General features: G+C 42.1%; 1 protein-coding gene and 1 long non-coding RNA gene across 6 annotated transcripts in view; one reads left to right on the top strand and one right to left on the bottom strand.

Moving 5' to 3' along the window:
- The window catches only part of fmnl3 (formin-like 3), a 41,829-nt gene that overhangs the window by 5,752 nt on the left and 13,857 nt on the right, over positions 1-22,220 (bottom strand). For 3 of the 5 annotated variants that reach the window (XM_061774308.1, XM_061774317.1, XM_061774300.1), the window contains exons 2-22: positions 17,990-18,073; positions 17,827-17,907; positions 17,664-17,740; positions 13,919-14,002; positions 13,103-13,249; positions 11,194-11,302; positions 10,960-11,036; positions 9,894-9,987; positions 7,902-7,976; positions 7,721-7,831; positions 7,490-7,639; positions 6,794-6,895; positions 6,239-6,608; positions 3,983-4,081; positions 3,789-3,913; positions 3,485-3,687; positions 2,955-3,258; positions 2,768-2,848; positions 2,535-2,664; positions 2,183-2,343; positions 835-936 (exon numbers count right to left, since the gene is read on the bottom strand). In XM_061774308.1, the coding sequence (XP_061630292.1) occupies positions 835-936; positions 2,183-2,343; positions 2,535-2,664; positions 2,768-2,848; positions 2,955-3,258; positions 3,485-3,687; positions 3,789-3,913; positions 3,983-4,081; positions 6,239-6,608; positions 6,794-6,895; positions 7,490-7,639; positions 7,721-7,831; positions 7,902-7,976; positions 9,894-9,987; positions 10,960-11,036; positions 11,194-11,302; positions 13,103-13,249; positions 13,919-14,002; positions 17,664-17,740; positions 17,827-17,907; positions 17,990-18,073 (2,766 nt within the window). Of the gene's footprint in view, positions 1-834; positions 937-2,182; positions 2,344-2,534; positions 2,665-2,767; positions 2,849-2,954; positions 3,259-3,484; positions 3,688-3,788; positions 4,082-6,238; positions 6,609-6,793; positions 6,896-7,489; positions 7,640-7,720; positions 7,832-7,901; positions 7,977-9,893; positions 9,988-10,959; positions 11,037-11,193; positions 11,303-13,102; positions 13,250-13,918; positions 14,003-17,663; positions 17,741-17,826; positions 17,908-17,989; positions 18,074-22,220 lie in introns of all 5 variants that reach the window. The other 2 variants (XM_061774293.1, XM_061774326.1) reach the window with 2 other exon arrangements.
- LOC133478355 (uncharacterized) lies at positions 18,080-19,197 on the top strand. The gene is made up of 2 exons (XR_009788659.1): positions 18,080-18,972; positions 19,051-19,197. It is a non-coding gene; the product is annotated as an uncharacterized LOC133478355 (long non-coding RNA).

Below are 22,220 nucleotides of genomic sequence, written 5' to 3' on the forward strand. Positions count from 1 at the left end.
ATAAAAGTTTTTCTTGAAAAATTCACTAGCATGAAACTCTCGAGCATCTTCATGTAGTCTGTAAACTCGTTGGTAGCTTGTTGATCTAAATATTGCTGCCGTATAGGGTTGCGGGTAGGTATCATATCTCCTTTGCTTTCGTAAAGGTTGGTTAGTTAGTTTGTCACAGCAGCAATATTCACCATTACGCCAACCCATAATAGGAGCATCCAACAAAGTAAAAAGAGGAAAGACAATACAAGAGCAGCATTTGAGGGGGACCCAATGAATATTAAGTGGGTTAAGGTTGCATTGAGGCACCTTTGCGTAAACGTTTTTAGAATTCTAACAACCAATCCTTCAAGTCCTCATCTCATTCAGATAGGAAACTAATTTTCCGGTGCAAAAACCCGAATCCAAAGAGGCCCAAAGATTATGGCTCTTCCTCCTTAACACAAGAAAACACTGTGTGACTATTACTTTATCAGACGCTTTCGACACACATGTACATAAAAGTCCTTGTGCTGCACATTTCCGTAAGCAGATGCCATAAATCTGGAGTCAGAACAATGTCAGGAAGTGTGCTGTGTGGTGGGGCAGCGCAAAGCTATGCACGACTGGAGGGGAGGAGTGGACGCAAGGGAAGAAGCAGTCTAAACACTGCAGCTGCAGCTCAGTCAGACCCAGCTGGCCTTTCCTGTTATTTGGCCTCAGACTGCGTGCCACGTCCTGTGACAACGGGGCAGCCAAAATTCTGCCCTGCCTGTCCGGGGAACTTCCTGAAATCTGTACAGTGTGAGTGCAGGGGTTATGACGAATGTATAAGATGAAGATGCTACTTGCGCATGGTGTCACCTTGTAGGCCTTGATAAAGCGCACAAACACGGGAAAGAAGACAGAGGGTGGAGTGGTCTTGGCGCTCTCTCCAAAGTAGTTCACCACATTATTGAAGGCTTCCTACAATTGGAATGAGAACAGTACGAGAGATAGATCAATGTGCGTATCAAGTCATTATTAGTTGTGCGCAAGGCTGGATTTACACTACTCGTGTCACACAATTTCAATTGTTTTGCAAAAAAAAAAAAAAATGGCACAATGCGGATATGCGTAATGGCAGCGGAAAGAGAGTAAACAATGCATTAAATATGATATCTTCACATCGAAATCAGGACTCTCTCAAATGAATGACTAAAAAATGTGAATAAAAATCATTGCAAACCAGATGTCACTGAAATACGGCAAGAATCAGAATTTAGCATGATAGATCCTTTTAAAGGTAAATAAATTGTTGTCTGTGTTGTCACTGCCTGATGTTGTATTTTTGGCCAGGGACGTGTGCTCGGTGTTGTTCAGTAAATATGAACACTGCGATATAGTGGTGTCTTGAGATACAAGTGAGCGGACTGTTACGACTTTTCCAGATATGAGTCAACATTTGGCTGTTTTTTTTTTTTTACGTCAACTTGCGAGCCTGTATGGTGGCAGTGAACTCAACTCACTTCACAACAAGCAGCAGTTTGGCATAGTGAACACATTTTCCAAAAAGCGGCTTCAAGTTGTTTAATGCCACTCCCAGTAAAGGTTGACTGTCTAACTCAACATAAAACAAAGAGAATTACACACTGTGTATCTAAAACAACCACATAACTTTGCCTTAAAGTCCGCGAGCTTGATGCTACCACATAATGGGACATGTTGTAAACGGGCTAACGAATCTCATTGATGTGGTACTGTTATAACGCTTTAAGGAATGGATTTTTTTTCACACAAGCGGTGAAGCAACATGTATAAAAACAATACATCAATACTTACTCAAAAATCTGTATTAAAAAATCTACTATTTTTCTGACAAAAAAATACATTAACCTTTTTTTCTGGAGCGGTTGGAACGGATTATTGGCATTTCCATCTTTTTCAATGAGGAAAGATGATTTGAGATACAAAGGTTTTGAGTTACGAGAGTCATCAGGGAACAAATTCAACTTGTATCTCAATGCACCACTAGAAAATAAATGTAAATAGTAAAGCAAATCATTGGATAAATGCACAAAATCTGAATTGGGCACTTGAGTCGCACAAATCCAGCCTAAGAGGTCACTGAGCAGCATCTGGGACAGATGTCTGCTTCCTGTCTATTTTTGTGTCCCCCAATTAGTTTTTTTTTCTTTTTTTTTTTTTTGGTAGCGAGGGCAGTGTCCACTACCTCTGCAGTCTTGGCATCCCTCTGCAGCTTGTCCAGCTGGGCGTCACTCGCCTGTACAAAGCCCTTAAGGACCGAGTGGTCATGGAGGCTACATTCTCTCCGGATCAGCTCCATGCCTTTTCCCAGCTCTCGCACATCCAGCAGAACATTTTCCAGCGACACTTTGTGCACAGTCAAGAGAACAAGTTCCTTTTAAAGCATTTCAACTGACATGACAGTACAATTCCAGTAAGTGTACCATTTATTAAGCATTTGGTGGGGATTGTTGTTAGTCTGAAACTTGATATAACAACAACACACAACAACGTATTGTCTTCCTCATCTCATCAGAAGCGATAGAATATGCACTCACCTGATGCAGCTTTATCCACAAAATTCAGCTCATTGTAGAAGTTGGCCAGCTCCAGATATTTCTCCTTCACAATGAGAGCTATGTAGTGGAGCAGCGTCATTTTCCTGTCTGTCGACTTGGTGTCCAGCAGCTGTGCAGCAGAACAAATAAATCAAAAACCATAAAGCAACTCGTAAAGCGGGTAGGAAGATGATGAATGAGCGCAAGTGTCAAATGTCTGCCGTGTTACTCACCAGATCAAGACTTTGCAATTTGAAGCCGTAAACGCACCCTCGCTTGCTGCTGTTCATATAGTTGCCCAAGGCTAAGATAATCTGAAAGTCGAGCAGGGGTTATTATACATACATACTGTATGCACACACACACACACACACACACACACACACACTTATAACTACTCAATAATAACTCTAAACAAACCTCGAGCATCCTTTTTAACTTTGGCGAGGATTTGACCGAGCCGGAAGCAGCGATGATTGCGTTGAGTTGCGGAGTGAGCATGCTGACGTTGTCAACAAAATTCCCGACGAAGGTGATGATGTTCATCCTCTGTGTGAGCCTCTCGATCTTGCTGAACAAGAGCATGAAGCGGTCTTCCTCAGCCAGCTGGTCCAACGGACGCCGCTCCCGTTCGTACTGCCGAAGCACTTTGACCTCGGCCTCCGTGGGCAAGAAGCGCATCAGACACTCGACAAAGTCCACGGGTAAGGCCTTCAGGTCAAATCTGGGCAGGTGTTAGAAAACAGTGTTGGGTGTAACGTTAAAACTAAATTTTGGTTACATTTTAAATCAAGGCGTTTTTTTTGTTTTGCTTTTAGTTTATTTACAAGTTGAGCACTACATAGTTCTCAGTTTTTGCACGTTTTCACCAATTATCTTCAAACATGTTGAATGTATTTACAAAGTTATCTCTGAATTTAAAAGAACAATGAAAGACAATGGTTGACTACTTCTCTATTGCTTTGCAGATTTCCTCTGTGGTCTTGTTGGCCTTCCTCAGCGTGATGGCTAAGTTCTTGGAGCGATTGGCGTCGAGCAGCGTCACTTTGTTTGCCGTCTTCTGAGCGACTTTGCTCTTTGTGCACGACAGGTCCACAATTGGACCCTGCGCGCGCGTTTTAAACAGCTCCTCGAACTTCTCCAAATCCAGTTCCTGCACACAGGTGATCATTTATAAATGTAAATGTAAATCTCTCCTCTTAATTGAAGGACTTAATTGGACAATGTGTGAGGGAGATCAATCGTTTGAGATACCTCTAGCACCCGTTCATCATCAATCTCATTAAAAACGGTGCCGTTGATCTGATTAGGTTTCAGGGCAGTCCAGTTAAACACAGGCAGGCGGAACTTAGTTTTGATGGGCTTCTTAATCCTAATAGCTGCAAGAAAGCATAAACATGTTGAGTTTGGCTCCAGAAGCTTCAGTAAAGAGGAAGAAGTCTTTGTACCTGAGAGACCCACGCTCAGAATAACTGAAGGAGAGGCATCAGGGAGAGGAGGCGCGAGAGGAGGTGGTGGTGGTGGCGGTGGAACAGGTGCACTTTGGCCTGTAATATATAATATTGTAATTGATTATTATTAAACACAAATTTGAAAGGGGTTCAACACCCCCTAAAAAAATTTAAGCCATGAATACATTGTATGTGCCAGCACTAGTAAAACACGGGACTCTGATAAAGATTGCTCTATCGCGAGAGTGAAAGGACCTAAAAATGGCAGCCCGGCCCAATAAGCGACTAGATTGCATTTAAGTAAATAGCCGCTAATAAAGAAGTTATGCACATTTAAAATATAACATTAAGGTTTGACAGCTTGGGTGTTGTTCCCCTTAAAAGGAAAATCGGTCTCTAAAAAATGACAGTCTGCTTTTGCAACAATGGTGGAAAAAGTAAGTACAGTAAAAAAGTAAAAAGTGCAAAATGAAAATAGGTAGTACAGTGGTCTAGTGGTTAATAGGGGAGTTTGCAATAAAAAAAATCCCTTTCTGTCAAATTTGTTAAAACTGTCTTTATGACTTGACTGCTGGGTTTGCCCGCTATGAGCAGGACAAATGATTGACACCTTGTAAGTTACGTCTTCCGTATCTGATTGGTTGATTTTCCTCTGGTGCAGTGGGTTTTTTTTTGTACATCAAACTAGAGGCACAAGATGGAGCCAGAGACGGCTTTTTTTTTTTTTTTTTTTTTTTTAAACAGATCATATTTATTATGTACTACTACTGTCAAGTCATAATGCCTGTTTCAACAAATATGACAAAATCCATCCATCCATCCATTTTCTTCCGCTTATCCGAGGTCGGGTCGGGCGGCAGCAGCTTTATCAGGGTATCCCAGACTTTCCTCTCCCCAGCCACTTCATCGAGCTCTTCCGGGGGTATCGCGAGGCGTTCCCAGGCCAGGCAGGAGACATGGTCTCTCCAGTGTGTCCTGGGTCATCCCTGGGGTCTCATCCCGGTGGGACATGCCCTGAACCAGGGAGGTGTTCAGGGGGCATCCTAATCAGAGGCACGAGGTCCTCTCAATGTGGAAGAGCAGCGGCTCTACTCTGAGCCCTTCCCGGATGACCGAGCTTCTCACCCTATCTCTAAGGGAGAGCCCGGACACCCTGGAAACTCATTTCGGCCGCTTGTATCCGGGATCTTGTTCTTTTGGTCGACCCACAGCTCGTGACCATAGATGAGGGTAGGAACGTAGATCGACCGGTAAATCGATAGCTTCGCCTTTGGGCTTAGCTCCTTCTTCACCACAACGGACCGATACAAAGTCCGCATCACTGCAGACGCTGCACCGATCCCGCCTGTCGATCTCCCGTTCTATTCTTCCCTCAATCGTAAACAATACCCCAGGATACTTGAACTCCTCGGCTTGGGGCAGGATCTCATCCCCGACCCGGAGAGGGCACTCCACCCTTTTCCGACTGAGGACCATGGTCTCAGATTTGGAGGTGCTGATTTGAATCCCAACCGCTTCAAACCGCTGCGAACCACTCCAGTGAGAGTTGGAGGTCAGAACCACATCATTTGCAAAAAGCAGAGATGCAATTCTGAGGCCACCAAACCGGACCCCCTCTACGCCTCGGCTGCGTCTAGAAATTCTGTCCATAAATCTTATGAACAGAATCGTTGACAAAGGGCAGCCTTGGCGGAGATCCAACCCTCACCAGAAACGAATCTGATTTACTGCCGGCAATGCGGAACAAACTCTGACACTGGTCGTACGGGGACCGAACAGCCCGTATCAGGGGGTTCGGTACCCCATACTCGCGACGCACCCCCCACAGGACTCCCCGAGGGACACGGTAGAATGTCAGACCAAATAAAGTAATTATTCATTTATTTTGAATGGCAAACTTCCCTTTAACACGTTGACCCTCACAGTTCAGAGGTTTTGGGTTGGAATCTCGGCTCAGGCCTTTCTGTGTGGGCTTTGCATGTTCTCCACATGCTTGTGTGGGTTTTCTCCAGGTACTGCATTTTTCTGTCACCTTTTTCTTAATTGAAAACTCTAAATTGCTCACAGGCGTGAGAGTATAAATGACTGTGTTGAAAACGCAGTGCAGAAAATGATTGAATGAATGAATGATGATGATGATGATAAATACAGATAGGTGTCATTATCGGTAGAACACTCACTTGCCACATGGAGAACTGCAACTAAAAGCCCGCCCTCCCCTCAAATGCCATGGCTGTGTGTCACTATGCTCACTTGTGGTAGAAGGAAGTGGAGGAGGAGGCGGAGGTGGTGGAGGAGGTGGGGGTGGAGCTTCACTGGCTGGAGGCAAACTGGGATCAAGTACCCCTGGTTCCGTTATGGCCGCCGTTGAACCCAAAGATAGAGCCCTGATGTCAGCCGGCGGGATGCCGACGCCGGTGCTGCCCGCCACGCCCGATCCCCCGACGCCGAGCGGCTCGATGGCAATGTCTCCATCGGGCTTCTTGTACAGGCGGATGGTGCCTTGTTGCTCCAGCTCCAGGAGTCGCCTCTCAATGTTGAAGTGCCTCTGGAAGGCGGCATCCTTCTCCTTGATCACCCTTCTCAGGGTGTTGACCTGCGTGTTGGTCGACTCGTACGTCTCCTGAGCAGTCACCGGGGGGCAATATAGATCACAAAATCGTGACTTCACAAGCTGAAAAAACAGCCGCTTCCTGCCGACCTAATTTGCTATCACACTGCTTTAGTTAAATGCTTCTGAAAATGCTATTTTCTACTTGAGCCTGTCAACACTCAGAGCAATCTTCCATCAGTGCATTTCCAGCTTACCCGTATTGCTTGAAGATCTTTATCCTTCTGGAGGAGCACCTTCTCCAAGTCAGCCACCTTCATCATCGTTTCATTCTCAACCTCCAGAAGCTTTTCGGTCACCTGGGAAAAAGTATGTCGAGGCCATAGCGACCAGAGGAGGTGAATTCCACATTCACAACAGCAGCAGCAGTAGCAGTAGCAGCAGGATCATTCCCTGATACCTCCCTCCCACTCTTCCATTTACACTGAGCATGATCAATGAGAAATATGATACAGTCAGCAGCATGATGCACCAAATGTGTGATGCAGCTTTTATTTTGAATTTCAAGCGACTCCACGTTGCGCTGGAATTCAACCTCATCCTCCCTCGTCATTCCTGACCCCTGAGAGCAGAGTTTGTTATGAAATTCCCCAACTGATGTCAGGGCTGCCTACGACCTTTTCCATGTGTAGACGGTCTTTGCAAGGCAGCGTGGGATGCAAAGATGGAAGGAGCCAGCAGGAGCACAATATTAGGATTGTTACGTGCACCACATTTTCCAAACTTCCCCACCCCATGATTATGCTGAACCACTTATGAAACGAAAACGCTGTACATTATAATTATAGTGTTGGAACAGCTAAATTGTGCACTGTACATATACTCACAGGGTAAATTATAATAGAAGGGCCCAGTGAGCAGGGTTGGTGGTCTCGACCAGGTGGTGCACTTACATGAGACAGGTGCTCCTCCAGTTCCTCCACCTTTTCCAGTGCTGCATTCTTGGTCTCGGCATCTTCCAGCAGACCACCCACGTCGAACACGTTGTCCAGATAGGCCTGGATCTGCACCGACAGCTTGTCACTCTCAGTGTGTTTACATTTCTGATGGGGGCAAATAACATCACATCATTAGTGACACCGAACAGAGCACATAGTCTCAACGTTATCTCCTCCGATAGTTACCTCCAGATAGTCGTCCAGTCCTAGTTTGGTGAATTCAAACTGCAGGTGGACTCGGAAGTTCATGTCCTCCACTGAGTGCACAACAATGTTGATGAACTGCATGCAAGCAACCTGGATCCCAGACCAAAACACGTTTAGATACTGGCCACGGCAAAATACAAGAATACAAAGCTGCTCTTACCATAAAGTCGATGTTCCCCTCCTCACTGCGGAAGTAATCCATCAGGCGCTCAAAACGATGCTTCTCCTTACACACCTACAAGGGCCAAAGTGATACCTTTCTAATATTACATGATTATATGACATGATGTCATCATCAGGACACTGACATCATCTGTTTAATGAGTTAGAGGCCAAGCTGCAAATGGAAAGAAATATTCCAAGAGAAATATGCACCACTTAGACAAGAGCCCCATATAGTATCGAAAAGCTATGACTATGATTCCATCGTTTGCTCTACAGTTCACAATGTATTTTAGGATTTATTTCCTCTTATCAACACAGTTATCTTGAAAATGTCCCCACCCCCCTCCCCCGATACACCTGTTATTCGGTTAAAGCAATAGATACCTATTAATATTTAATATAATATTTCCTGCAGGAAATAAAATCACCCCAAAATAGACTCAGTAGTAACTTTAGGCTTATTTTTTGATGACATCGTGATTTTCTGCCAGATTTTGGCATTGAGGTCAAAACCTGCCCGAGCCTGCTCATATCAGCAGCAGAAGACGAGCACATTTCCTTATACTGCTACTTGTTATGGGTTACTTCACAAATCGATACCATCGGTCTGTCCCTAATTTGTCTGTTAGTTTTACGCAATATAAACCAATTTAAAGTGGTGAAAATTGCTTGAGAACAAACCTATAAACGCTCTCAAATCTGCAAAATGTCTAAAAAGTGTTTGTAAAACTCCCATCTAGATTCAAAGTCTGGATGTTTTGTAGACAATAACAAGTGAATATAGTGAGGTCAGACACATTTTAGTAGGCTTGTTTTTTTTTAAACTCGATCACTGTAATTCTTCGTTGTGGAAGGAAGGAAGCCATATGAGGTGCATGTAGATTCATTCATTTCGTCAGTTCGTTGTATTGATTGCAAAGGGGTCGTTCCCAGAGCAATTAGTGGTTTGCCAATTGCTCCAAAACAGTTTGATATTTTGGGAAATTACTCCCAGTTTTATTTTCTTGGGGCAAAAAATACATAAAGAGAACTTGTGAGTGAATTATAGGTCATCTGGCTGCTATAGGTCCTTTAAAGACGTTCTAACATGAGATATCCTTCTGAGAAGCTATGCAGTTTTAAAACAATTCATTCTTTTCCTCACTAGTTATCGCAAGGCGAGTCAACTGAAAATAATATAATCTTCTGACCAAAAATACTTCGAGAAGAGTATATACAAACATTGGTGTTTTCACAGTAAATTCTTTTGCTGTTTTTTATTTTATTTTATTTTTGTCCATTTTTTTTTAGGTCTCAATAAAGTAAAAATAAACGGCCATTATAAACTACCAGTAAATGGCTACTTGTAAGGGCTCGGGGGGGAAAAAAAGACTTACAAAACACCACAATAAAGAAAACATCTTGTTTTGATGAGTGGGCTTATTTGCACTCTGTACCATTTTTCCTTTGTTTTGGTATTTAAGATGTCTGTGCAGGAAGACGCTCAGCAAGCATTTGCAGTCCTCTGCTTGCCATCAGGGAGTTGATCCTTATCATTGTTAAAGGTTGTTTCACATCTGGTGTCCTAATGAGATGAATGACCTCCGACAGGTCACCGCAGAGTTTCCCTTGCACCCTCTGTCGAGGTGACAACTTCCAGAGCTCCACAACTTTCATCCCAACACGCTGGCCCTGCGGGCTTCCGTGCATCCCAGCAATTTGGGGCCATTCATTACTGAATGGATCACACTCTTCTTTTTATTATCAACACTAATGTGGGACAAGGGATTATTAAAGAATCCAACTAACTCAAATGGGCGATGAGGCCATTTTAAACATCAAAATATTGAATGTCGTTTTGAACAGCTTTGACTTCTAATGATATGTTGAGAAATGTATTGTTTGAAACCTTTCCTTCACATTTTATCAATGGGTCTAACTCAGTGAACTTCAGATTTGAAACAAATAATAACATAGCTCAAATTGCATTCAGTCTCGCTTTGGGCACCTCTTTGAAGTTGTCAAACGCTGACAGGATGATCTCGTGACCTCCTCGAACGAGGCAGACGGCAGCCAGCAGCTCAAGGACCAAGGCTTTTGTCCTGAAAGTATGGGAGGCACTCATTAGGACAGCACAGAAAGTTCAAAAGCAAGCACTGAAGTTTTGTGCAGCAGGACCGTTCAGTTCTAGACTGCAGGAATAAATGCACGTCAATCTCAAAATTAGTGTATGATTATTAATAATGATACGGCTGAACCGAGGGCTGCTGGTCTTTAAGGATTTTTAGTGCCCCCCAACACACACATACACACACACACACACACACCAGCCCAAGTCTTCATTACGAAGTGATCAGGCACTAAGGTTTAAGCACTAATCTCCTTTCAATAAACATTCCACGAACTGTCTGCATGGACACCTCTCATTCCCAACTTCTCATCCATCCATCCATCCATTTTCTGTAGCGCTTATCCTCACTAGGGTTGCGGGCTTGCTTTAGCCTATCCCAGCTATCTTCGGGCGAGAGGCGGGGTACACCCTGAAAATCCTTCATTATAAAATCAATATTACACATTGTTATTCACTTCTGACCCTGCTGACAATATTAATGTGACAATTGAAGAACACATCCTATCACTGACAATTCACTAACCTGTAACAAGTTCAAATTTGACAGTGAAGGGCTTGGCAAAATGCCTTTTGTCCCTTGAGAAGCCTTGGGTGCTAAGATAATAAATGCGAACAAACTACCCTTTGTTATTGACAGACAGTTTGGATTACCAATAAACTTGTTTCACATGTTTCAAATTCAAATACTGCATGCGTCATAAAATTGCCACTTAAACATGATTCCAATTGGGCAAGATAACCAGTGACTATTGCCCCAATGCACCATCTATTGCAGTGCATTTTGATACTTGTAGTAGCCACAATATGTGTGTTAAATACACACAAGCCAAAGATAGGACCAACTATTTAGTTGTCAAAAGAACAACACAATGCATTCTAATATACAGTACTTTTGTTTGTCCCAACCCTGCATTCAGCGTGATGGCGATACATTAGTTCTTACCGTGAACTCTTATTGTTCAAACTGAGAGCAATTTCATTGACAGCGTGTGCATGAGACATGACCATATTGAAGCCATACTGCATGAAGAGAAGACAGACAGACAACAGGATGTGGTGAGACAAAAACAAGCTATATATGGAGCACATCACAGTACAGAAAGCATATATATGTGTCATGACAAATATACAATGTTGTGATGTGATTTCGGGCCACTTAGCAACACTTGTTTGATACCTGGTAGTTCATAATGGCTCTCAAGCACATGATGCAAACATGCACATCATCCTTCTGGCTTACAAGTCGGGAGTTCTTGATGGTTTTGCTGCTGGAGACTGAGCCATAGCTGCAACACATGGTGAACGTTATCACTTGGTCACAATTCAGCACTTCAAATATGCTCTATTATAGCGCAGCTCGTCTGATTTATTCCTCCACTTCTGTTGACTCTTGTGCATGTCACGTGCTGAGAGGCGTGAGAGAGAATGAGGTCTGGCAGAATGAAAAGACAGAGGGTTTTGAGGTTACAGATGCATGATGGGAGATGCCTGGTTTCCTCGCCGCTGTCAACCGAAAGTCAAGAGCAGCAGAGACAGGGCAATTATGTAACTGACTCATACAGTCAGCATGTGCACATAACATTATTAGTGACGTGCACTTCACAGGCGTCTTGAGTAAACATTTCTGATTCTTATACCTCACGTACTGTAATACAAGATTTTAAACATTCTCAATTCTACTGTTCTCCTTACAACTACATCAAGGCTCGGTTCTGAATAACGCCAGAAGAGAGAGAATACTGTAATTGTGATTGGCGTAGAACTGTAACACATTAGCAATATTTTGCTATCGTAGGCCCTAAAAACAGTTCTCAGTATGGTACAATTCAGTTACTGTATAGTTTTAACAGCCTTGAATCATTGCGTTGTTATTTTTTTATGTGAGAGGCTGTTTAACTCGTTCACTGCTCACTCACGGGTATTTGAATTCAACAGCCATCAATTGCGGTGAATTCTTTGCCCCTGCATTTACACCCCAAGTAATAATGTTTTTGACATATGCCAGTCAAAATAATGTTCTTTTCCAAATAAAAGGTAAGTCTGACCTGGCATGCACGTAAAATATTTCACTGCTCATACAGCATCAACGTGACCAAATTGTAAAAAAAAAAAAAAAAAAAGTCTTAACGCACCATAATATATTACTAATCTATGCTAACGTAGCAGTAAAGTCAAAATTACAGTAAGTAAATATTTCTATGAAGAACATATCTAAACCATAGATTAAAAAAAAAATCATCCAATGAAAAACAGTAAGTAAGTCACGAACTGAGCCTGCGTTCTTGTACCAAATGAAAACGTATTCTTCCGCCATTTGTAACCGCAAAATGTTGGACGTCGGGACCGTCGTCAACTGAAGACCCCCTGCAAATGTTTGCTTCCTGTCCACGACCCACCCAAAATGGCTCCACAACCCACTTTAGGGTCCTGATCCACCAGTTGAGGATCACTGATTAAGAGTATTCAATGGATGCATGTTTTTGAAATGTGGGAAGGAGTAGACAGGAGAAGACATTCACAAGCACAAGGAGAACATGCAAACTCCACTCTAGGCGGGCCGGAGCGCTTTTCCACCGTGACACCTACAATAATAATATTATTACTAAAAATATAGTTGGATGAACACTTTTCTGACACTGAATCAAATCTGAGAATTTCTGTCTTTGTAAAGGGAGGATTTTAAAACAACCCTGTAATTGGATCTCAGTGTGCAGTTGTATCTGTTGTTATTGCCAGTTCCCAAAGCATATAGTATAGTGTATATTGTATTCATTTGTCATTTTTGTCTACTATATTTCCTGACATAATGTGTCCAAACCAAAAGCAGACTGTTATATTTAATTGAATATATATTTTAAAACTCAAACAATCTGGACATACGAGGTAGGACTGTTGATACAGATTTATTTTAGTTTGAATTGTGATGCAAGACTCATAAGATACTGAGCACGCAGGGCTTTTCTTTAGGCCAGACAGAACCAGCACAACAGGTTAGCATGCTAATGCATGTTCACAGCGCACATTAGGTTAGCGGGGCAAGTCAATACCAGGTAGTAGCGGACAGAAGCCAGCGAAGCGATACATACCGGAGGACAGACTGGCGGGCCGACCGCACCAGTGTGTTGCAGAAGGGCTGAGTGCTCATATGATGCAAATCCTCTATGGACCTGCTCCAAGATTTAGCTTTCTCCAAAAAGCCATCCTCCCCATTCTCCAGCCCCTCAAAATCCAACCTGGGCCATACACACACACATACACAAATCGGCAGACACAGAGGTGCAGGGGGTGGGGTGGGTAGATGCAGGGGCGCAGGTTAGGTGAGCAAGGCGGCAAGGGAGTTATCACAAGACCATCATATAGGTGCACGATAAAGCTCAGCGAAGAAAATCTCTTTCATTCAGGCAAACATTAAATAATACACATAACACTATAGGGCTAAAATCTTGAGACACCGCTTCACCAATTAGTTCATAAGTTGGGGTGTTGACTCGAGAAACCTAATTCTTCCTATAATGCAAGTCCATACGGCATGGTTGGATGAGGTTAGTATCGAAATAAATCTTTTGGATGCACTATAACAATGACTGTGTCGAATCATCTTCCTCGAGGAGAGGAGAGACAAATAAATGTTCCTGTCAGTGTAATGAACAGGTGTCCCAGTACTTGTGTCCACACAGTGTACTGTAGTATACCGATACCACATTCAGCTTGCCAATTATGCAACGAGACAAACACATCCAAAGAATGCAATGTGCCCACAGCACATTTTTGACGCACAAGCAGCTCTTTAGGCCCAGCAGGACGGAGCGTGCTTACTTAGCAGCAGCTGCCCAGCCCGGTTTCTTTTAGGAAAAGTTCACGGCAAAAAATCACGTGGCTCGGCCGTGTGTAAAAATACTCACATGACAGCACATTGGGCAAAGGAGAGGTACTCCACCAAGACATCAAGACCTCTGTTCTCATCGTTGAGGAACTCCCTGACCCACCTATGACGCAGGCGGAACACAGAAGGTCAGCGGAGCAACAAAATCAAGAGCACACCCTTCTTCGTAGGAGCGTGGTTTTCAACATGAATAGAAAGCAGCGAGAAAGACTAAAATGTGCAAAGGTGGAGAAGAATTTAAAAAAATTAAAACCCAAATTTTGGGCAAGACTTCATTGCCTGTTCTTGTTGCTCTCCTGTTAAATGAAGATATTTGGGGTTAAAATAGGGTTATTGAACAGAACTTGGTTAAGCATTTTTTTACAGTACCATATTCATTGGTGCTTTGACATACAAGTGACTCAACTTACAGTTTTTCAAAATATGAACGGTCGATCGGACGTTTCTTTTGCTCGATTTGCGAGCATAAACTTCAGATCGGAGCGCTGTACACAACTCAACTCCCAACAAGCGGCGGTTTGGCAAATATAATTAGTAAATATTCTTTAGAAAGAGGTTTAAAGCTGTTTATTGGTAATTGTTGTGGATTTAAAACAACCACACAGCCTCTGCTACCTGAATGATAACATGCAATGGGAAACTCTATAGGGACACTGGCTAACAATTAGCATTTATGTGGCACTGTTGTTACCCCTTAAGCAGCGGATGCCTGAACACAAACTGTGCAGCAACACATGTAGAGAGATTACATAACAATACTCTCAGGCATACAGTATATTTTTCATGCTTAGCTAAGAACGACTAATATTACTACCGTACTGAGGACCGGAGAGGAGGAGCTAAGTCTGCAGTACAATACATCCGTCTGTCTGTCCTATATTGCCCCCAGGTGTCCAAGGCACGTACGCATTGAATGACAACGTGTGACAAAACTGTTCAATTCTTAATACTATTTATTTCTCTCATTACTGTATGGTTTTTATAAAGTATAATATTATATAGAGTGCTATTTGTCTCATTAAAAAACATATTACACATTATTTGTCCGTTTTATTTCGGAGACTGGAATGGACTAAAGACATTTTCATTCATTTTTAAGGGGGAAAGAAGATTTGAGATTTGAGTGTTTTGAGTTACGAGCGTGGTGAAGAACCAATTACAGTAAACTAGTATCTGTAGTACAGGTCCGTTTATTGAACCTATGCGATTATGTGGTCATATTCGGTAACAGCAATGTCTTTAGTGGCCTCACTAGAATTGTATCATCCTTTGAGTGAGCCCTGAAGGGGTTCTTCTCTTCCCTAACAGGAAGACCTCGGCAAAGATGGAATGGAAAGCAAAATGGGATAAGGCCTCCGATTTCCACCCAATTGAACCCCATTTTTATGGAAACTCAAAACATAGGAATGACCACTGCATAGAAAGAAATGTGGAGGGAATACAGCTGTAGGATGTGGGCTCAGTTCAGGATTTTCTTCTTTGAACACAAAGTATTGGGCTAAGTGAGTCCTAAAATAGATGTAAATGTTTCTTATCTGAATGATTACTTGAGATAGACAGGAAAGCAAGCAGGAGTGTCGGAGGGAAGTGAGGAAAAGGGAAAGGGAGGTGAGGGATGGAAGAGAGGAAACGAACAAAGCAGTTTAGGTACAGGGGGAAGAGGAGGGGTGTGTGTGTGTGTGTGTGAAGGCAGCCATGATCATTGGTTTCCTGTCTGCAAACTCCCCCCTTCTTTGCCTCTGACCCCTTTCTCTTCACACCACCTCCCCTTCCACCCAGCCGCGGCGAGCTCAGATTTTTTGGGCCATGTCAGGAATAAGACTCAGACAGTCATAAAGAACACAAGCCCATCCACGCGCTCTCAGTTCTCCTGAAAATGATCCCACCTTATTCCACTTCTGGGAAATGCATTGAAGGCATTCGTTTTTTTTTGTTTTTTTTTGGGGGGGGGTCAAACGCTATGGAAAACTTGAAGCCGTCCCTCTGCTCCTGGAATACTGCTAGCAACACTGGATCTACAGCAAAAAAGCAGTATCCCACCACAGTTTTTCCTGATAGCAGAACATTTATATTAAATACAGAGCAGTCTCACAATCCTTATACAGTGGTGCCTTGAGATAAGATTTTAATTTGTTCAGTAACCACGCTCATAACTCAAAACATGTGTATCTCAAATCATCTTTCCCCACTGAATTGTTTGGAATGCCATTAATCCTTTCAACCTCCCCCCAAAAAACAACAAAAGTGTGTTATTATTAAATAAGGAAAATAGCAGTCTATAATATTGTACTTCATAAAAACATAGTAATAGCACAACTAAAGAAAATGTAAAGAATTGAAAACTAAGTGCCTCATTAAATCATTGCTTTTCCTTTTGATGTGCCCACCTTGACCACTTGGGTGGGGGGGGGGGGGGCAGTATAATACAGTCATGGAGACACAAACAAAGAGTTTCACAACTACTATAAGTGACCCAGTATGATGCAGTAATATCCATAATTTTTTTTGCAGTGGATAAAGAATATATGCCTGGGTACTGCTATATTGTATGTCTACATGTGCTGCTGCACCATTTGTGTTAAAATATCCATTGCTCAAAGTGTTGCAATACCTCCACATAGATGCTATTTGTTAGCCCATCTGTGTCGTTTTGCATTGTTTGTTATCATTATGTTAAGTGGATTTAAGGCAAAACTGTAGTTTCTTTAACACATTCACTGCCATTGACGGCTTTAGAAGTCAAATATCCATGTCAACTGGCAAGGCTGGCAGTGAATAAGGTTAAAGGTTATTCTTTTTTCTTTAGGTTTAGTTTGACACTAAACTTGAACTGAGATCGGCAATAAACAGCCTGAAGCCTCTTTTTTGAAGAATTTGAAGAATCTGCTATATTGTTGTTGCTTATTGTGAAGTGAGTTGAGTTGACTGCCACCATACAGCGCATGCACCTAAACATTTTGCTCGCAAGTCAAACCAAAAAATTGTCCGACAGCTCATATCTCGAAAATCTTGCAAGCCGAGTCACTCGTATCCCGAGGCATCACTGGAGTGGTGTTTTTGAGTCATTTCCTGAGTGTGTGTGCCTGTCTGACCTCCTTCATGGCGGCTCTCTGTCAAGTCATTCAAACAATTTTTCCATTGGCCCGTGGGACAGTCATGAATGTGCTTGACGAATTCTGTCTAGCAACAAGTGTGCGGCAAATTGAGATAAAAAGTTGAATCACTGAATACTTTTGTTGTGTCTGCTGCAAACTTAAATGAAAACACATCAGACAGTCGGGAGAGTACATTTATACTGGTATGTAAAGTTTTCTCTTTACTAGTGGCAAGTCACTACAGCACATGATTTTGTGAAGATAAAAATGTAGCTAAAAAGGTGGAAAAAGTTGTGATATAATTACATCACAATAGAGGATGTTTGCTCAAGTAGGTGTAAAATGTGTAAAAAAAAAAAAAGTATCCTTGTGTGTGTTTTTCTATTTACAAAGGTTCCATCTTCCTGTCCTTCTGGCATACGCAACAAAGCTTCCTGTTCAACACTCCAACATGGGGGAGTGGACGCGGGAACACAATGGCTAGCATCTGGGCATTCTAAGACTATGAAGTGAAGCTGCAGAGCTTGACAACTTAAAACAATGGGAGGGAGATCCAGGCACCAGAGAGAGCAATGAAAGGACTATTCTTCACTAGGGAAAACAATAATAGGCTTTCCTTTAGCTTTACACAGTGAGAAACAGATGTAGAGCAGGAAAAGGGACGCTTACCCAATGTGGTTTGTCCTCAAAGATATCTCCAGCTCCCTTAAGACTTTGGTAGACTCCTGGACCCTCCTACGGAACTTCTGGGAGACACAAAAAAAGCAGTGTTTTATTTATGTCCACTTTTAGGTAGCTGATCAGACGCTTTGTCATTAATTGAGTTCCCAACCTTTCTGGTGACACCAGGATCTAAGTAGCCTCGTATTTTCTGGATGTAAGTGTGTGGTGGATTCTTCACTTGAAACCTCTCCTGTGGGCCAAACAAGATAAATGCATGTAATTTCAGTTGTTCATTAAATTGAGTTACGTCACTAGAGTTAATCTGAATGTACTTGGTCACAAATCAGGTCCCACTTCTTCTCGTTGTCATACTGCTTGAGGAGCCGAGCTTTGTCTGGAGGCAGGTTCATAGAGTTCTGAAAATATATACAGTGCACATTATATAAAAATGTTAGTTATCAAACCCAGTTATCAAAGCGTCTGGTACAATATATCAGCTTTAACTTTAATGACTGCGATTGGCTGTTCAGGGTGTACCCCGCCTCTCGCCCAGTCAGCTGGCGACCCTAGTGAGGATAAGGAGTACGGAAAATAGATGGATGGAACATCAATGAGTGACACAGATCTCGAAACACTAAACACGTTAAAAAGATCCACATGTGCCGTGAGAAAGTATTTGCCCCTTCTCAAATGTATTTATTTTTTATTTTTGGCGTAGCTTCCCCGCTAATGTTCAAGATCATCAAACAAATGTAAATATCAGACAAAGATAACCCAAGTAAACCACGTGATTTTATTTAATACGGTAAAAAAAAAAACTAAATTTTTTTGATGATCCTAAAAGTGGGGAAATTATGCAAAAAATAAGAATTTGAGAAAGAGGCAAATACTTTTTCACGGCAATGTACACTCAAACAATAACTTTGGAATATGAACAATTCTAATTTGGATAAGCACCTTCATGCTAGCCCATCACTGACAAACCCTGTCTTTGACATGAACATCTGCGCTTTATTCACTGAGAAATTAGGGGAAATGTAAAAAATGCCCTATTTTGCAACAGGTAATTAAACTTCCTTCATCCAGAACTGCAAAATGAGAACAAATTTCAATGTCTCATTGTCATGGAATTTAGGTAGTGTCATATAGTGCCCTGCAGTTCCATTATTGGAGCCGGGAGGGCGCTTTGTGTCCTCTCTCCCCCCGCCTCTCTCTGTTTTCAGCACCTGTCTTCAATCAGCCTCATCACCACCGCTGTAGATAAGCCCGCCTGTTCCCAGAAATCCTTGCCTAAGTATTGCAGCCTCTCCTAGCGGTACCACGGCCCACCTTATGTCAAGTAAGCTATAATGTTCCTCGCTTCCCTTGTTAACTCTTGTCTGCTTGTTCCCAGTGCTCCCCTGTGTTCGTGACCTCTGTCATTCCTGCCACCAAGCCAACTACCTGTTCTATCCGCTGCCTGCCACCTGCCCACGTCGCCACCTGCCAACACAGCCAAGACCACCTCCATAACCTTTCCTCAATAAACTGTTCATCATTTCACATCTGCCTCCGCCTGCTCTTGGGTCCAGCTACTCCCCACACGTGACCGGTAGTTTAAGTCTTGCTTGTAAACAAACAAATGGCTCTGAAAATTGGGTTGTACTCCATATGTCCATTTCAACTTTAGCTTAAATTACCAAACATATGATACAATATGATATTCCCTATAACTGGCTACATTGTGTGTAAACATGATGTGTCATGAATGAGCTAGTGTGTTACTCAGTGGGTTAACGTTAATGCATAGAACATTTTCTCGGTTATTATTAAATCTAAGCCCAGACTCTCCAATTAAGTCAGCTATGTGTGTTCATTTTACAATTCCTAATGGCTGAGTGGGTGTCAGAAACTTTATAGGCCTGTGCTCCCAACGTCAGAGCCCACTTTAAATTTTGGGGACTTTCATGATCTCACTTCCCGTGTTTATGTTCGGCACCCTACCACAGGAGAGGGACTTGAGTGGCAGCGCGTGTCTCTGTATTGAGGCCGTGCTTCCCCTTTAACAACCACAATCAGAACCAAGAGCTGTGTCATCTAATCCTGCAGTTAAAAAAAAGAAGGCACACGTCCCGAGGCAACCAAGGCAAATTTAACTCAAACTGCTTTCATTTGTGTTTGTAGACATAAAATGTTTTAGGTCCTCATGATTACATTTTAGGAGCAATTAAGTCCTCAACTGGTAGTATACGCCTTTGAATAAACATGATTGTTTACACTGGTAACCCTCATTTACACCCACATCAACAGTGCCCTCATGAGCCTGACCACAAACGACCTGTCAACTTGACTCTTAACCTGTGACTATAAAACACACCCTCCAGTCTAAAGCACAACTGGTCTGTGGACCCACAATGTTCACGTAGCTGGTCAATAAGTGTTTATGCAGTTTATATGGAAAACCACTTGTTCCCATTACAGTTATGGGAATATCACGAGCGCATTTTCAGCTGACTTTTCCACATTGGAACCACATTGCCTGCTCATGAATCACGTTGTCTGCAGTGAACCAAAAACACAAGTGCATCGCTATTGCTTTCACATACACACACAGGCCACTTCATTGGGTACACTTGCAAAATCTAATGAGCTCAAAAACATGAGCTGTATGCAAAATTCTGCCTTTACAGATCAATTAATGCTCAGTTTTGGAGATATAAGTGTAACAATATGTTTATTATTGCGGTTGTATTTTTTAGTGGCTTAGTGCATCATGCTAAATGCTGCTTCTAATATTTCCAAGCTTTATTAAGGTAAAAAAGAGCAATTAAAACTGAGCATTATTATCTTTGCAAAGAGATTTTAAACACTGATCATTCATTAATGTTGGACAAGCTAGCATTTTCAGTTCAGCACTCACTGTCAAAATATATAGTAAAGCAGCTCCAAATTACATCGGTTTAAAAGTTTTAGAATGCCCCAATTTTCCTTTTTGTTTTGTACTGAAATTCACGCAGTTCAATGTCTTATTATATTCTTAAATGAAAGCGCAGAACAAATAAACAATTGAAGTTACAATTGATATCATGTAATCAATCCAAACCAGTTTGATGGTGTTTAAGTCTGGAGACAATGCCTTTTTGTATAATTCTAAAATGTACATCTTTTGGTAACCTTAACTTTTTTTTTTTTTTGCGCAGCCTGGGTTCAGTTCCCACTCAGTGACGGTGTGAATGTGAGTGTGAATGGTTGTCCGTTTCTATATGTGTCCTGCAACTCACTAGCGACCAGTTCAGGGTGTAGTCCGCCTTTCGCCCGAAGTCAGCTAGGATAGGCTCCAGTGCCCTGCGACCCTAACCAGGATAAGCGGTGTTGAAAATGGGGGGGGGGGGAAAAAATGGATCGACTTTCAATAAAAAAAACTGGGGTGTTCTAAAACCTTTGACCATTGTATAAAAACAAACAATTCAAGCTAAAAACTGCTGGAAGCTACCAATGAAGCAAATGCGCAGATGTTACATGTTAATAAATTGTGCTTAAAAAAAGAGACGCAACATGCATACCAGATGTCCAGAATTACAGCAGGAATGTGTGCTGTTTATAGAACTAAATTTGATCACAACTTGCTTGTCTAGTCAACCCCCCCCCCCCCCCCCCCTTGCTTTTTTAGTCCTTCTGGGAAACATGCTACCTACGACTATCTCACCATCTTCCATGCTTCATTGCTATCTATCAGTGCAATCAACATGAGGCCGATATAATGTGTCATTCAGAGAAGAGATGAAGAGTTGTGATTATTAAGATCAGCAGCAACTATATTTTGAAAACAAAAAAACACTTCACCTTCATTTTTATATACAATGTAAACAATACATGACAACTACCAATTGCACTAAGTGTGTTTGTTTAATGCCACACAGATCATGTTACATAAGACTCATTGTGAGGTTAACAAAAAACAAAACTGTATTAAACCCAGATACAGTATCAGCCCCAGCATCTGTGCAGGTTTGGAGCTGAGCGGTTTGTCTCGTTTACTAAAGCACAGGCAAAGAGCAAGAGTACTTATTTGATTCTGAATAAGTGAAAAGCAAATTGAGCAGACACATACACAATAACCCATTGTGCAAAACAACATCTAATGTACAACCCCAATTCCAATGAAGTTGGGACGTTGTGTTAAACATAAATAAAAACAGAATACAACGATTTGCAAATCATGTTCAACCTATATTTAATTGAATACACGAAAAAGACAAGATATTTAATGGTTAAACTGATTAACCTTATTGTTTTTAGCAAATAATCATGAACTTAAGAGTTTTATGGCTGCAACACGTTCCAAAAAAGCCGGGACAGGTTCATGTTTACCACTGTGTTACATCACCTTTTCTTTTAACAACATTCAATAAACGTTTGGGAACTGAGGACACTAAGTGTGGAAGCTTTGTAGGTGGAATTCTTTCCCATTCTTGCTTGATGTACAGCTTCAGATGTTCAACAGTCTGGGACCTCCGTTGTCGTATTTTACGCTTCATAATGCACCACACATTTTCAATGGGAGACAGGTATGGACTTCAGACA

This window comes from Phyllopteryx taeniolatus, chromosome 1, assembly GCF_024500385.1.
Source record: "Phyllopteryx taeniolatus isolate TA_2022b chromosome 1, UOR_Ptae_1.2, whole genome shotgun sequence".
In the NCBI taxonomy this organism is placed as follows: Eukaryota; Metazoa; Chordata; class Actinopteri; order Syngnathiformes; family Syngnathidae; genus Phyllopteryx; species Phyllopteryx taeniolatus.